A 17067-nucleotide genomic window follows, 5' to 3' on the forward strand; every position below is an offset into this window, starting at 1 on the left:
CACAGAGACATTTTGGGGCACGTGTTTCGAATAAAGTAAGAAGAAGAAGAAGAAGAAATAAGAACGGACGGCGAAGACATCATTTCATCCGATTCGGACGGGACCTCCCAAACGGCCGTGACGGTGGCGGGCGTGAATCGATGGCAATACCTCTACTATCTTCTTTTTCTTTCCAAAACTCTCCCCCTCCCCCCATGCCACCACCGCCACCGCCGCCTAACGCCAGAGAAGAAGATAGAGAAACCTCCCATTGCTGGAGCTGTTCGACCTGTCAAATCATCGGACGTGATGCCTTTACGTCACTGGAAACAAGCCCCGGGAAACCTTGTCAAATAATACAAGTTTGGGGTATCTTTTCTCTTCTTTTCTATACAACTTTTCTTTCCCAAAAAATGTTGTTTTTTTTTTCTTCTTAAAAATGAAGATGCATCATATAAATATTTACAAAAATACCTCGAAAACCCAACACAATAATAAAAACAAGATTTTTCCCTCCAGAAAAAAATAATAATTCAAATCAAATTCAGCTGGCGCGTTGCCGCCCGCGCCGCCGAGGAGGAGCGAACGGCACCGGGTCGTTATCAGTTGACCGCATCGATTGGCTTTTTTTCTCGATTCTTTTCCCGTTGCCTCGGTTTGAATACCTTGTCCTTGATGGAATGCGTCTCGGGAAAGCGAGAAAGACAAGGGGCCACAGATGGGGACAAACAAGGGGACCAAAGTGGGCGAGAAAACGGCCATACGACACTGACAGCTCGGCTCAACTGCCAGGGGGCGCCCCATGCCCTGATGGCAGTTATGCGTCCGATGGCGCCGCGGTCTCGTTTGTTGCGAGACGACGACGACTGTCGCACGCAACCAACCAAACAAACAGAGTTATTGGTCCATCAAATCTAACGAAACATTATGACACACTTTTTCTTCTCCTGCCAGCTGGGGCTCTCTTATCTTCAAACGACAATCTCATGCGCAGACGGCCAGTTTTGGCAATCGCACGACTTTTTCAGCGTTTTACTACCGGCCTTCCTAAATATTTTCTTTCCCCAGTGTTTTCGTACTTGTAGAAAAAAGACCCTGCTGGTGTGTCAAGAGATATGTTTTGTCATGTTTTGAGATAGGACTAGCAAGAGAGAGAACCCCCCCTGGATATATAGACTTGGGACCCTGGAACCCCCCTCTGCCACCGGGCGGCCAGCACCTGGGCGGGTTTGCCGTAGTGTACATACCACCGTGTGTCACACCGTGCGCAAACATTTTGAAACTTTTTCGAGAGAGAGAGAGACAGAAGGGGGGTGACCCGGAGTTTTGTTGGACCAGCACTGGTCGGGGCCCGGCTGCCGTTTTTTTTTTGTATTATTCATCCGCATAGATGGGGGGCGGGCGAAAGAGCTGGATCCCCTAATATTTGGACCCTTGACAGTTTCTCTTGGAGAGCCCAGCTAAATATAAGAAAGAAAAAGGAACAAAAATCTGAGATTTTTCCCATTTCAAAAGACTCTGGCGCGCTTTTATCTCGGTCGACCATCTTGACCGATATGTAAAACTCGTCGTCTCTACCGTTGCGAGTCAGTCAAGTCGGTTGGAGGCGATTGAACTCGTCGGTATTGAGATTTGTCCCCTTTCTTCTATTTTTTGTTCTTTCCGACTCTCTCGGCTGCGAGTCGATCGGTTATACACAAGAAAGTTCTTCTACCGAACTTGATGCATTTCACACCAAGAAATCTGAGGGGAATGTTGGTTTCCCATTTTTGAACCTCAAGGCGAACAAAACCAAATATTAAAAAAATGCCGACTTTAAAAAAAAGCTTTTGCCCTCTTCTTCTTCTTCGATGGATTCTGCCGATTGCATCGACATCTTTCACATCTCCCCAACACCAAAAGGAAAGAAACGAATATGTAGACGATTCCGGACGTTGGCGTCCTTTTGCGGGCACCGGCAGCAATTTGAACAACAAAAAGTCCGGCTAGCTTCGCATCCATCTCTGTCTGATTGATAACAACAACAACAACAGACTTTCATTTGAAAAAATTTTGGTAAAGAAAAAAAATAAAAAAGATATTTTTATCTATTCCTCCCCCTCAGAAGAGACAGGAGGAAAAAAATCACTCTTCAAAAGGTAGATTTTTGGGTGGGGTATGTACTGGTGAGGGTGGAGCTGGTTTGTAGGACTGTAATCAACTAATCGCCAGATTTTTCAAAAAAAGGCCAATGTATCATTACTAACTACGTACACCAGCAATTTACCAATAGGGCGGACGACTTGAGCAGGGGAGGGTTTTTTTTTCCGTTCGCGGGGTCGACGGTCAACAATTTTTTTTTCTTTCTTTCTTTAAAAGAAATTTTTCTTGGGCATTTCCTTACGAGAAAACACCACCAACAACAACAAGTACAAAGCACAGGTATATACGAGCAACTGCCACAATCCCAACAGGCGGCTCATTCATCATGATAATCATCCGCATAACACAGAAAGAGAGAAGGTCTCCCCGTTTGGTCCCTCTCTCAACTGGTAACTGTGATTAAACGCGCGGACATTTATAATCAAAAAGGTAACCCAAGAACTTTTTCTCTTTTTTTGCTTCAAAAAAAAAAAAAAATCAAAAGAATTATTGTTGTTGTTGGGACGGGGTGGTTCGTCTGACCCTGGGCCACTCTCCCGTCCCTTTATACGCGTGTAATCACGACCCGCAACAGGTTTGGTTGTAAAAAGAAAAAAGGGGTGAAGACCTTTCCCTTCAAGAGAGAAGAAATAAAAGGCAAAGAAAATGTTGTTTCTTTTCGGGAAAAGTTTTGTGGCATTTTGTCGGCGGTACGCGCTTCTTCCTCAAGTTTTCTCGTAAGTAGACAGGTCTAATCAATTAGGTGCCATGTAATATAAGTTGGAAAGAGACGGGGAAGAAAACGGAAAAAGGGAATTTCAATAGGTGAAGGGGGGTCTTCTCATTTCGACCCCCATTTGGAAATCTTCAAACTACTACCACAAAGTCGTATAAATCATCAAACTATACGACGGCTCCATTTTCTTTCGGGGGGTAGAAATTCGGATTTGGATCGTAAGTCTTAAACCTCCCTGCCAACTTACAACTTTATTGCCCGCTCGGAGGATGCGCTGGGCATTCCACCCAGGACCCACAGGAACGTGGACCCCAGAATTTCGGAAAAATATAAAACAAAAAACCCTCAAAAGAAGAAGATGATGATGATGATAATGATGATTCAAGAGTTATCAAAAGCTGAGAAAATGGAATGAGGGACCATGCTGTTCATTTATTAAAGACGCAATGAGGCAAAGTTTGTTTCTTCTAGAAAAACAAAATTCATCGTTTAAGAAAAACTACTCTTAATAAACAGTCAGCGCATGAAAAAAACACGTGTTATTCCATTAAAAAGCGCAGATAATTACACCGTTCCCAAAATTTTCAGTTCTTTAAAAACCCAAAAAAGAAATAAGAATCAATTGTGGTGCTTTTCTTGTTGTGGTTTTCGGTGCTATAAAACGAGAGCGAGGGGATTAGGCAAGAAGAAAAAGAAAAAAACTCTAAAAGGGGAAAGTCGTAAAATAAAAAGTGAAAAAACAAAAGCTTAACGTTGACGTTGTGGGTGCTGATGTTGGAAGAAGACAAAAAGAGTGCATGCGCATCCTCGTACAAGATGTGGCTCATTAACAAGGTAAAAACCATGGTGCCCGTCGCTCTCCTGTTATCTTTATCTCCTTTCTTTCGCTGGTTCGTTTATCGGTTGTCTTCGATCTCTCTTCAGCGATGCTCCGAACCACAGAAATATATAAGAGACACGGCAAAAGAAGAAGAAACAACGAAAAGGTGGTACACGCAGACACTAATCTATCGACAGCAAAGTTCCTTTTTTTGCCTTTTGGCTTGTGATGTAGGAAAAAGAGCCTCTTCTCTTTTTAAGAGTGGCCCGTTTGGTGCCGTAATTATTATCAGAAAGCCATCGTTTCCATCGTCCCTATGGCCTATGGTGAGTTCACCCCCCTCTCTCTCTCTGGAGGACTATCTCACTCGTATCGCTCGGTTAATAAAACGCAACTTTGAACAACAATTCCCCCTAATATTCTCCTATTTTTATAATACCTCCGAATCAGGCAAGACAAAATAATAAAAAGTGGAGAGGGCCATTTTTATGACGACATTTTCTCCACTGATTTTGATTTCTTCCGAGTAAAATAAAGGGGGAAACCCTGTTGATTTTTTTCTCCCCAACAGCTCGCGGGAAGAAGAACAAGTCGAGAGAGAATTGTCTTTTCTTCTTCGGGGCCTCATTCATCACGATCTCTTATCGACCGAGAGAGACTCGCAACCGGCGCGACACACACAAACAAGGGCCGTGTACGCAAAAGAGCAGAGAAGAAGAAAAAGGAGCCACGACACACTACCAACAAACAACAAGGACCTAAAGATAGAACGGCATCTCATCCGTTGTCGGAGGCGCCCACACAAGACACTCGAGAGATGACAAAGCCAGATGTGCATTTAAATTTAAAAAAAAAAAGAAAAGAAAAAGGAAAACAACCAAACAGATTTTTCATTTTCTGCCAAGGAAAACGCCAATTCATACGGACACATTGTTGTTGTTCACTTCATATTCCCCTGGATGATCATCATCTTGTCTTTGTGACATTCGAGAAAAATTGGGCAAAGGTGGGAGGAGAGAGAGAAAAAAGTCGAGTGTCACTTTTGACAAATCATTCAATTTTTCATGGGCACACATACAAAGTCTTTCTCTATCCCAACCAAAATAAAAAAATTCAAATTTAAATTCTTCTTTCCTGAATTTCTAATTTTCCTTCGGATGGGGCAGCTGCTATGTATCTCCGCCTGTATATTACCGGATATATCCACATACACATGAAGAAAAATTCTTCACATCTTTCTGGCAGTGTTATAACCCAGCTGGTGCTGCTGTGCTGTGTCTTGTCCCCCCCAACAACAACCAGGAGGGGGCGCATTTCCTTTAGGGGTACTAGTAGTAGCCGTGTAACATACCAATGCCCCCCCCCCCCTTACTCGACCGATCCCTTTTTCTCTTCTTAACTTTATATCCTTTTAGTGGTTCCACGTTGGAGAAGACGAAAAAAGAGCGCAGTCATTTATCCTACTCTATTGCTGCCGAGCGAGTAAAACCCCCTCAAAGCTTCTTCTTCTTCTTTTCTGGAAGCCCACAAGAGCTGCACCACACATACCACCACCGAGGCGATTTGTCCTCGATAGACACAAGGACCTGAGAAAGTGGAAGAAAAGAAATGGAGGCGACAGACAGACACACTCTAACCCTATTTATAAATATATCTACTCTACATGTATAGCGGCACAGCGGAAGCCCGCATCCCACCACCACCACCACCTTCTTCTCCAAAGAGGGTGGTGGACGTATAAAGAAAAACTGTGAAAGAATAAAATAAAAAAAGAAAGAAGAGGGTAGACAAGAAAATAAGGTGAGCGCAGAGCAACAGCAGCGCTCCATCACAATATATTATAATCCGGCGCACACAGCGTTTTTCGGCCCGGCTCAGTTCGGTCGGCACCTTTAACAGGCCAACGGGAAAGAGAACCCAGTGGAGCGAGCCAGCAAGCAAGGTGAATAGCGCTGATAAATATTGTCGAAGAACTGGCCATGTTCTTTTTTAAAAAAGAAAAAAAAAAAGGAATTTCTTCGAGAGGGCTCTCCATTGTGTCCACGACTTTCAAGAAATAAAAGAAAATGGGGGTCTATAAAGCCATAGAGACTCATCTTTTACAAAATCGAAAGAATATGTAAAAGACTATAGAGAGTGGGTCTCATTTTATTCCGCATTGCCGCAGTCGTCTGTCAGTACCTATCCGGTGTAATGTAAAAACTTTTACATTTCGCCACGTTTCCGGAGGTGATTTCCTCCTTTTTTTTTTTCCTTTCTTTTTTTTCATCCATCCGCTTTATGTACACACCTAACCTGCCCTCCATAAGTCGAGACAGAACTGCTGGCACAGAATCTCTCTGCTGCAGCAGCAGCAGCAGCAGCAGCAGCTTATTATTATTCCAGGGAAACACACCGAGTTTGTTGGGGGTTTTATTTTTTTGTTACGTCGCGCTATACTTTCAAAACTTGGCACTCAAAAGATTTGGGACACACCGGATATACGTGTCGAACTTGTTGAAAGGTTTTCTTTTACTTCCTTTACGCTTTTTAATAATAAAAAACTAGATCAGCTCGGCAACTTCCAAATCCATTATTAAGCGCGTAAGGTTTTAAAATGCAAATGGCTGAATTTTCCTTGACTATATAAAGAAATGTACATTTCAACACTGGAAAAATGGATTAAGAAGAAACTTCCTTTTTTTCTCTGAATTTTGTCGGGAAAAAAAAGAAGTTGATGATGATGATGACGACCGTGATGATGATGATGATAAGTGGAGCCCTCAGCATCTTCAGCAACGTCGTCCCCATTGCACATTACACGAGTCTTGACCCCGAATCAAGTTGGAACGCCCAAAGTGAACGAGGGACCTTATGAAAGGGGGGAGAAGAAGAAAATACCACAGTCTACACCCTCGAGCTTTCCAACGAGAGAAAGAATGAGCCTTCATTCTCTAGCTGCTCTTCAAAAGTCTTTAAGGACTGTGTTAAACCCGACACATACACAAGAACCGAACCCCATTTTCTTCTTCTCTTTTAATAACGTTAAAATATATATATGTACAAGGCGCATTTCGTTATTTAGCACCGCTCGCTCCTCACACCCCCAAGAAGTTCCGGGGCCCAACAAGTTTTTTTTTTTTTTCTTTTTCCATCCCTCTTATCCATCATCATCACTTTTGATCTTCCTATACAAAATGCATAGGATAAAAATACAGTCACGTGTGGTGATGGTGGGAGGGGATGAAGGTGCTAGGGGGTAGGCGGGTATTTCGAAAAACAAAAAAAGAAATCGATGTGCTTGAGAGACCAAGCCGAAAAACGATCGCTACAACAACAACAACCCCCAAAAAACCCCCCAACTGTGTCGTTAGTTGCTCCGTTCGGTCCGTTTAACACGAAGACATGAGCCTTCATCGACACAACAGAAAGCCAATCATCAAATTGATGTATGAGCCTATTCAAATCCGACTACAACGTGTCTGAAAACTAACACCAAACATCAACAGAATTCCCGACTCCTGCGCATAATCTCCCGTTTCCTCCTGCATAATGCAATGTTGAACTTGCCAGTTCAAAGGTCGACAGAGATTCCTTTCCATTTGATTAAAAAAAATAAAATAGTTTCTCTTCTTCTTTCTTTCTTTTTACGTCTAACGAGAAAATGATTGACCAGTCGCAAGATGAAAACAACAAAATTTCCGTGTTGACAATTGGACGGTCATCAAAAAGAAGTGCAGAGAGCTGGAGGGAGTGGGCGACTTTGGATAAGCCCCACGCCAAACAAAAAAATAAAGTACTTGATACACATCTAAATGTGAAGAAGAAAAAGGACAAAGGCCGCTGGCAACAACGACCAGTGGCTTTTATTTCGATATTTCAACTCGTTCATTCCTCCGACACGACGAAGGGCTACGCACTCGTTCAATTGGTGCGTGTTGAAAACATTGGAGAGCGGATTACATGTCCAACACATTTTCGAGAATAGCCGAATGAGAATAGGAGGAATAAAAACAAGGAAAAGGGGAATCATAAAAAATAACAGGTGAAAGAATGCTCAATGAAGGCAACCGCTTATATTCAGACTTTCAAATGAGCTAGAGAGAGAGAGGGGGGGGGGGGGGAAAAGGGTCATTCCCCAGTTATAGAGTGTTTTGTTTTTAATCCCGGACAAAATCCTCTAACCTTTTCTTTTCCTATTTTTATCCATTAAAATTTCTCGGTCCTTATGACTGTAATTGTCGAGATATAAAAACCCGAACGTTCGCTTCGTTATTCCCCTCTACCCTTGGAAAGAAAAAACAGAAACTTGTTTTTATAAGTAAATGCATAAGGGCGACTGAGGGTGGGAGTGTTGACTTTTCAATCAAAGTCAGATGGTGGTGTTGGTTAGGAGGGGGGGGAAGAATCATCAAGAGTCGTAAGAGAGTGAAAAAAAGAGAAAAACGTCAAATGGACAATGTCAAAGCTCAAAGGAAAAACTAAAAGTTGTGGCCCTGGTGGCTAGAAGCCCCTACACGGATGGCCGTGAAATTGGAACCTTCTTTTTGAGCATGTGCATGTACATGGCGGTAGGGGGGTGACGAGCGCTATCGTCACACACTATTATCCAAAAACTGTATTCCACTATTCTTCACATTTTCTCCCTTTTTTGCCCTGTGTATATGTGCAGAGATAGCGAACGCTGAAAGAGAAGCCGGGTGATAACTACGAATGGATAGTGGGAGAAAAAAAAGGGCGGAGGGAGTGAAAATGAGTTAGGAAAGAGAAGAAAAAAAAATCCGGATGTGATTCAACACACACACAGACACAAGTCGCAGGGAGCAGCAGCTGTTTAAAAAAAGAAAAAGTTGAAAGATCCTGACTGCAGCTCCTCCTTCCTTCCTTTTGGTATTCTTCCTTTTCATGAATTGACGACTGGTGTCGGAGTAGAGAGAGAGAGAGCGACCAGCCTTGCATTTCAAATCAAGCCCTTGTATGCATCCAGCCGCTGCTGCTAAGTCGTCGTCGTCTCCCCACCAAAAAAGGGAACCGATCGACACACACACACATCAGAGTGCACTATAGACTACTACCACTGCTACTACTACACTTTGGACCGGTTCTGTGTACAAGGGAGCAAAGAGCATATCAGAGTCTAGCAGAGAGAGAGAGTGAGGCTTGGCGCGCGCCAAATTCAATCACACAGATCAATACGATCAGGCAAAGTGCCGACTCAGCCATCAAAGACCCACATTGACTCTCGCTGTACTACTCACTCTCTCTCTCTCTGGCAAATGGTGATTTGGTGTAGTACGCAGCAGTCGTCACATTCACTTTCCGTGACATGTATAAAACGGGAGGACGTTGCAACTTATTTCCCTCCCACTACTACTTTTTTTTTACTCAGGATTAGAAATTTCTGCTGGGTGCGGTATAGTGGCTGTTCAATTCCGATTGCGTTTGATGGCTGTATGAAAGGGGGGGGCAAGGTCAACGAGCATCTCTACACAAAGTGAAGAACGTGAATTCGATCGGTTCTTCACGGAGGAGACAGGTCCCGTGACAAATGAGGACAGGAAACAAAACACGAGCGGGATTCTTTCCTCCATCTCCCCAGCGAGAGATGGAGAGAGAATGTGTAGCATATCCGCCGTAATCTAGACCAACACGATTCCGGCAGCCGGAAGTGATGACGTACAACATCTCTGCCGTTCGGTAGTACTTGATACGGAAGCGAACATCATCACGCATCCCCCAAATGTACGGAGGCTGCTTCGCTCCCGTCCGGGATAATAATAAAAATAATAATAAAAAAAAAGGAAAACAAGAAAAGAAGCGGCGCACAAAAATTTATCAAAGAAAATAAAGAAGAACCCCGCCGGTCCTCACTGGTGATGGATTCCTTCCGAACGCGCGATAACATCACGCGGGAGTCTTATTTTGAAATTTTTTTCTTTCCTTCACAAAAGTTTTTAGTGAGGGGGAGGCGGCCGTGATTTATGATACGACGCCGCCACCACCGATGCACGCACGCAAACACGCAAGCCAAAACGCACACATGGCCCCCCAAACAATTCCTGCCCAGTGTTCCATACTGTACGCGGCGTTCGGGAATTTCTATTTTTCTCCCTTTTTTTTTTCAAATTGCGACCAGAGACCGCCACTACCACACCCACAAATCACGATGGGCTATATAATAATCATTTCAAGCCACAGAGAGAAATAGAAAAGCCAAGGGCAGTATGGGGGATAGAAATTAGCGCACAATTTCAATCAGCCAAGAAATCGGTGGAGGGACCTCCAATAAAACAAAAAACGACGGCCACTATAAGGAAGAAGAAGGAGCCCAATGGAAAATGAGCTGGCGTCATTACCAGAGGGCGTAACGAGCTGCCACCCCGACTCGTTTCGTGATTTACTTCCAAGTGTCTCGGGTGTTTTGTTTACAAGCTCTCGCCAGAAGAAGAAAAAGAAGAAAAACTTCCAAATGTTTACGTGTGTCCCGTCATTCTCTCCCGTTTTTAGACGAAACTGTTAATAGATTTCTTGGCTCTTCTCCCCCCCTTTGAGAGAAGAGAATCTCTTTTCACGAGGTATTTAACGCGATGAAAACCCATTTGGAAAAATATGGAGGCAGCCACATTTCCCATGATGGAAAACCCGAATCGAGAGGTTTTAGTGGCCGATTCGAATAATTACCAACCCACAAAAACGATTGGGTTTCCTCCCCCCTCATACCCACACAGCACCCTCCCCTCTTTTTCTTCAAATTCGTTTGAGATTAACTGGGAACGAGGAAAAGAAAAAAAGTTGTACCTGATAGGGTCGAGTATGGTTCCATGCCGGCGTCCAGCGGATAGATGGGGTCCGACTGTTGGCTACTGGCCGACGGCGATTTAGAACCGACGGGCAAGCGGCCGCCACCGCGTCCAGATCGTTGATGATGCTGGTGCTGGGGGCTGTTCATCATCAAATCTTGAGGCTGTTGTTGTGATGCTAGTCCTCCTGCTGGTGGCGGTGGCGGCTGTTGATGGTGATGATGATGATGCTGGTGCGGTTGTTGTTGTTGTTGGCCTCGGCCGGATCGCGAACCCATGGCAGCGCCCGTACTGCGAGGAGAAGATCCAATCTGCACACAAACACAAAAGTTCAATGAATAAAATTTCCTCCTCCTTCTCCTCCACGATTGCTCACCCCTTGACGTGCCAAATGTTAATAAGGAAAATAAGCCAAGAGGATCTTGTCTTCAAGCAAAGCACGAAAATGAATGCAACCAAGAAAAAGAAATGTGAGCATGGCGGCTCTCCGCAGCGTTAGCTCATCACACACACACATGTGTGTGTGTCTATGTAAATCTAAACATCGCATAGGGGCATCCGCAACCTTATTGGCTGGATGGAGCTCTAGAGACGGGTGTGGAACGAACGAACGAACGGGGATCGTATAATAATACCTAGTCGATACATAAATAATCTCCCCCTCTCAGAAAAAAGCTTCACAAGTTTAGGCGAAGGTATAGTCCCCTGAAACATCTACCCTGTTTAAAAAAAAAAGAAAAAGAAAAGAAAAACAGACAAGATGGGGGAAATAAAAAATTCGGCGGAGGGAGTTTTGGCCGACGGGGGGAAGAACTGAGCCCGTGTTCGAGGAGGAATACACATAAGATATCCTGTCTGGACCATCATGGGTTTTCCTAGCTTCTTCCTTTCCAACTATACACAACGCGCGCACACACACACACCGTCAGCGTCGTCGTCGTCACATAAATTCAAGCTCTTTTCTTCCTTCCTTTTCTTGTCTATTTCCAAATGAAAAGGCAACAACAAGAAAGAAAAGAAAGAAGCCGGTGAGCGCAGGAGGCGTCGAAGAAGAATATCTATAAAGTCATTGGTCTGATTACCATAAAAGAGCCTTTCTTTTGCCTCTTTTCTTCTTCCTCCACACACACACTACAAACTAGTCGGTAGTCGCAGCAGCAGAAGCTTTCTTTCTTTCCTTGGCTGCCCAAACAGTCTGGGATATTTCTGTTTTTTGAATACGGTTAAACAAAAAAGCCAACGACTGGGTTCGCTCGTAAATTCAACCCTTGAGAGATACAGCCAGTGCGCTTATAGCCTTTTGAGAATGAAAAAGAAGAAAATCGTAATAATTACAGGGTCCCCCCCTCTCTTCTCTCTCTCTATATATATTCTTTTCTGGATTCTGTTGTTTTGTCTATTCTGCGCCAGCGAGCAACGGTTCGACAGGTTCATACATTAAGGCAAGACATAGGGTCTACTACTGCCACAAAACAAAACAAAAAAAGCCCACAGACGCCAACAGGACACAAGACTGTAGGAGGATAGTGGCTGCTAACAAACTTTTTCTTTGGCTTTTCATCTTCCCGACATTTCGGTTACTGCCCACTTGTGTGTGTGTTTTGTGTATGTTCTCGTGTCGTGGCTTGTCCCGACTGGGGCGTGTCGTCCCAGTCTTTTCTAGCTCCAACATCTCTCACCGTCCATCAAATGTTTCATCATCATTCGGGAGAGAAAGAAACTTAACAAAAGAAGAGACCCGCATATTCATTTCCAGTTAAGATTGTGGTGCGTTTAGATGAATGGGGAAACGGGATGCTGTGGCTGGCATCAATACGCGTAGGTGTCGTAATGTATAACTCACGTGTTGCGTTTTGGTTGACCGACGGTTGGGATGCTGGCCATTGTTGAGGCGCTGCTGGCCAGTCGTGCCGCCGCTATTATGTGGTTGTCTGTGCTGTTGCGGAAGTCCGTGCGGATCCGCCTCGTACAATTCCTCGCCGCAATTGTTGTACATGCCTTCGAAATCGTCTTCCGACATGTTCAAATGATTCAAATGGCGCGGCTGATGCTGGGAATGATAGCCCTGCTCCGCGTAACCTGCAGGAAATAATCAAAAAGAGAATTCGGTTATTTCATTTCGCCGGAGAAAGATAATGGACGAGTGGGGAGGGGGAGGCGGATATAATACGTGAAATGTCACTCTGATGGAAACAAACAGTTGCAGAGATCCGCCGTCTGGGGAAATGTGCAGCCAAACAGAAAGGGCAGACAGGGGGAGAAATAAAAAGAAAGAAAATGTTGTACACACGGGGTTGATGAGCAATGGTCTTCTTTTTTAGGTTAAATAAATAAACACTCTTGAGGAAAGCGAAATGAGAGCGGACCAGGGGAAAATGAGGAGCAACGATGAAGACGACAGTGACATTGACGAGTCGGAAAAATAAAAAAAAAGAAGAAGTGAGAGGGGGGGCCCCATTCCATCATCAGTCAGCACGAATCAAGAGAATGGATAACCCTGTTTTTCATCATTCGGCTTGTGCTGCTCTGCTCATTCCCTCATCCACTACTCAACTGGAGTTGCTGTTTGTCGCTCCCGCCACCGCAGTCGCCTACGACTATTACAACAACTCCGGGATTTTTGTTGTTGTTCGTTTCGGTCGAGCCCGTCGTCATCATCATCATCAACGGGGGGATCCGTTGGTTGGTGCGTGACTCCCTTTAGTTTGGGTTATGGATTGGACTTAACACACACACACATTCCTGTGTATAAGCTATTCTTTTCTTTCGGGTTGAGTGGGTTGAGAGATAATTGCCTTAGGGAAACCGTTGCGGGGTCACAGCGAGTGTCAAGTGTATGTGGATGGATGGAATGGACCGGAATATTAGATTCTTTTGTCTCTCTCTCTATCTCTCTCTCGAACAACAACAACAAGAAACAAAACAAAAACAATAATAATAATTATAAAAAGAAGACAACAACAACAACAAAAAATTTAAAAGAAGAAGGAAATGGGTTAAAGGCTAGACTTATACGACACTCAAATACAAATCGCATTACGCAAGAGAATACTTTCTGGCTTTGTCGAAAGCAACGGTGCGAAATTTATTAGCTCTACGATCTTTTTTAACACCAAATTTGACCGGATTTTCGACAGGAAATAGAATTTGGAAGCCCAGATACAAGTGCCCACGCCCTTACCGCACCCAATGAACGAACGTTAACATCAAAAGCTACTTACACGTTCAACGTGAAATCGAATTGATTCATCGCCATTCTCACTGGCACGTGACACTGAAGAGAAACTTCGTCTGCACTTGGGAGAAATAATCACTTTTTAGAGCCTGCTGTCGGGAGCAACGACTTCTCTTGTTTCTGATTGTGTATGACAATACAGAACACAATTATAATTAAAGTTTTAGGGAAATTGAGAGCGAGAGAGATGTGATCACGGTCGCGGATTTTTGCTAAACTGCCCACGTCGTGCCAGAAGGCGCGAATGGCCCGAAAGAACTAAGACAATTAAAGGGGAGTGGAACAGGGTTGACAAATTGGGGAGGATAAATTCCGACACCTGCGTTTCTTTCAGCGTTGTCAATTTTGATTCGATATTTTAAAAATTAAGGGAATTCAAACAAATTGATATTAGCTAAAAGCCAAAATAGAAAAATCATTTCTTTTCCTGTAGAATAGAAAGAAATCAACTCGAGGTTGGAATGCACACGGAGAAAAAGAAATTGCTGCATGATGATACGGGCGTGACTTGTCTCTTTTGTCATCGACAACAACATGCAAATTGGACTGGCTGACACTGGGCGCGTGCAGCGGGCAAAAGGCAAAGAAGAAAAAAAAAACGAGGCAATAGAAGCGCATCACGAACGAGTGGGCAGTCAAAGAATTTTTATTTCTACGACCCCCCCAATACTCATCGGCCTGACATGTTATTTCAAACTGGATGGACACATTGTGCGGGTATTGTTATGTGCACACGATCCGGATCACAGAGTTCCGCGAACTGTGAAAAAAAACATTAAAGCAAATGCGCTGATCCCGTTAAGAGAGCTGGGAAATTTGCAGCGGTGGGCGGAAAAAGATAAAAAGGAAAAAAATAAAATGTAAAATAGAAGAATTTCGTTGATTTATATTTATTCCCTTTTGAAATCCATTCCAATTCCAGGGCGGATGAAAAGAAGCAGAAGCAGAAAAAGAAGAAATAGATGATGATGGAGAGGCGATACGGAAGCCTGCACAGACAGACAGGCCGACAGGGAAACGGCTTTTTCTTCGCCCTCACGCATGCGTGATTGAACCTTCACTTTTTCTCTCTCTCACTCTCACTGGCTGGCTGGTCGATGATGTTGCACAATTTTTCAAGCATTACACAGCGAGAGAAAGAGAGAACTTTGTGCCCTATCAGTTCCGTTGTGCTGACAAGCAACGAGAGGAGGAAAGGAGCAATTTCAACATTTTGATTGATATTTATTTTCTGCCGTTTTATTTCTTCTTCTTCTTTTCTCCTCATTTCTACGCCGCTACACTCGACTTTTGTTGTATCAAACGCCGGCCGGATCGATTGCTCCGACCGTGACGTCACCCCCCGACACAACAACAGCATCTCTCGACTGCTGTTACCTTGTATCTCAGTCGTTGTCGTCGGCTCGAGTGTACCAGCAGCGTCTCTCCACCCGATCGGGTGTGTCAATAAAGATTGACAGGGTACACAACAGACAACAAGTTGTAAATATCCAAGACACACACACACACGAGAGAGAGGGAGAGCCTGGGCTTTCTAGAGACATTGAAGCCGATATCTCTTAGAGAGCGAGGACAAAAAGGGGTGGAATAAATATATAGGAGCCTCTGCTGCGTGAGTAGTCCTTCACGCACGAAATCCTTTCGAAGGTATATAACAACCATCCCGGAATTCGGGACTGCCAGTTTAAAAACAACCAAAAAATCCTATTGTATCGTGTCATTTTTCTTTTGGTTAACAAAAGAGAAGCGACAAAAAACAAAACCCCCAAAATTCCCGAAGACTTTGAAAGAAAAGATTTTTTATGTGTCGTCAACGATGCACGAGCCCATAAAAATTGGTTCTACGAGTCTCAAAGTTCATTATACACACAAAACAAAAAAGGTCTAGAAAAATCTGCCAGTCGATTGCTTCGAACCTTACAAGGTAGTTAATGTTTTGTTCGGCGACGTTTTACTCGAAAAAGCGAAAAATAGAATTTTCTTTCCCCCATCGTCATTCCGCGTTTCTTTCTTGTTTGCTGTTGTTCATTTTTTAACGATGTGCTAAACTTCGTCACTATCAGTCTTTCTCTCTCTCGTTCGTGTTTTTTAACTGTTCCGCCGCGAAAAGAAAAGAAAAACAACTTAACTTTTCGACGATCGGTTTACATGTTTTGTCCAAACATGGACCCAAGCACCTTGGAAAAGAGGATTTATTTCGACTCTTATTTTTGTGTGTGTGTGTGTTGAGAACCCTGAAAAGTTGTTCGTGTGTTCGACCACTTCATTGTCTTCTTCTTCTTTCGCCATTATTCGGAAACATACCGAGAATATACCCCCCCCCCGTATAACTTTAAAAGTGAAATGCAGCGGTCGGCCCAGGTGCGTCGTGGATTTCACAACGTCGGGTGTTTCGTTCGGCACCCGAAAATCCTTGGCAGCGAGTTTAAGTTGTACAGGAGATCTATTGTATAATACAGAAGCTCACAACCCGAAGAAAAGAAGAAGAGCTGGTAAAAATATAAGAAAATTGATAATATAGAAAGTCAAGCAATCACTCTTGTGCCAGGGCTAACGTCAAGGACCACTTTAGTGAGATTAGATGCGTCTTTCTTTATTCTTTCTACTACCCCCGCTACTATCCCAACTTTCTTCTCAATGGGTTCGATCTGTGAGCACGTTCCTTGCCCCGGCAGCTTCCGTCTGCTTGTAATTTTTTCGTTGGGCTCTAATATTTCCCCCCCCCCCCTTGTATTTGATATTCTATGCTACTCTTCATTTCTTTTCTCCTTGGTGACGTTTCGATTCCAACACATCCCATTCTTCCATAACTCATAACTGTGTACAATATCCTGATTTGTTAATATTCCGCCCATCCCCCCCCCCCACTCAATTTCATTATTGGGGAACCCGAATCGTTTGCTCGGTAAGGATTCCTCGTGATGATTGGATGGAATTCGATCCGCATTTACTACCAGTACAACAAGACTAGAAGAAGAAGAAGTTAAAGAGTATTTGAAAGATGGATTGACTTATTTGACTTTCGGCGAGGACGGCTATATATTATTAGGTCGTCTTCTTTACCATCCAAACACACAACGGATGGGCGGAAGAAGAAAGTTTTCCGTCACACAAGAGAAAGGCGGAAGAAAAGAAAAAAGACGTGGGAGCGAACGTTAATACCAATCGATATTAGATCCAGCAGAGTCTCAGCCGCGGGCGACGGCGGGACAGTTCCAAAAAGGACCAAACAAATGATCTTCACACACTGTCTATAGAGTAGTAGTAGTAGTAATAATATAGTCTGGTGGAGCCAACCAAAAGAGTCCAAACACACACACACACGACGAATATGAAGTTTCACCAAAGTCGAGCCAATATTGCCGAAAGAAAAGAGCAAACAGTGGGCCAGCGGAGA

At 43.8% G+C, this 17067-nt stretch overlaps 1 protein-coding gene across 2 annotated transcripts in view; it reads right to left on the reverse strand.

Annotated features, from left to right (window-relative positions):
- Window positions 1-17067, reverse strand: part of LOC124209537 (teneurin-a-like) — a 114551-nt gene that overhangs the window by 42533 nt on the left and 54951 nt on the right. The window contains exons 1-3 of one of the 2 annotated variants that reach the window (XM_046607562.1): window positions 13657-13809; window positions 12279-12514; window positions 10434-10746 (exon numbers count right to left, since the gene is read on the reverse strand). In XM_046607562.1, the coding sequence (XP_046463518.1) occupies window positions 10434-10746; window positions 12279-12455 (490 nt within the window). In that variant the 5' untranslated portion in view covers window positions 12456-12514; window positions 13657-13809. Of the gene's footprint in view, window positions 1-10433; window positions 10747-12278; window positions 12515-13656; window positions 13810-17067 lie in introns of those variants that run through there. The other variant, XM_046607561.1, reaches the window with a different exon arrangement.

This window comes from Daphnia pulex, chromosome 12 (genome assembly GCF_021134715.1).
Source record: "Daphnia pulex isolate KAP4 chromosome 12, ASM2113471v1".
Lineage (NCBI taxonomy): Eukaryota > Metazoa > Arthropoda > Branchiopoda > Diplostraca > Daphniidae > Daphnia > Daphnia pulex.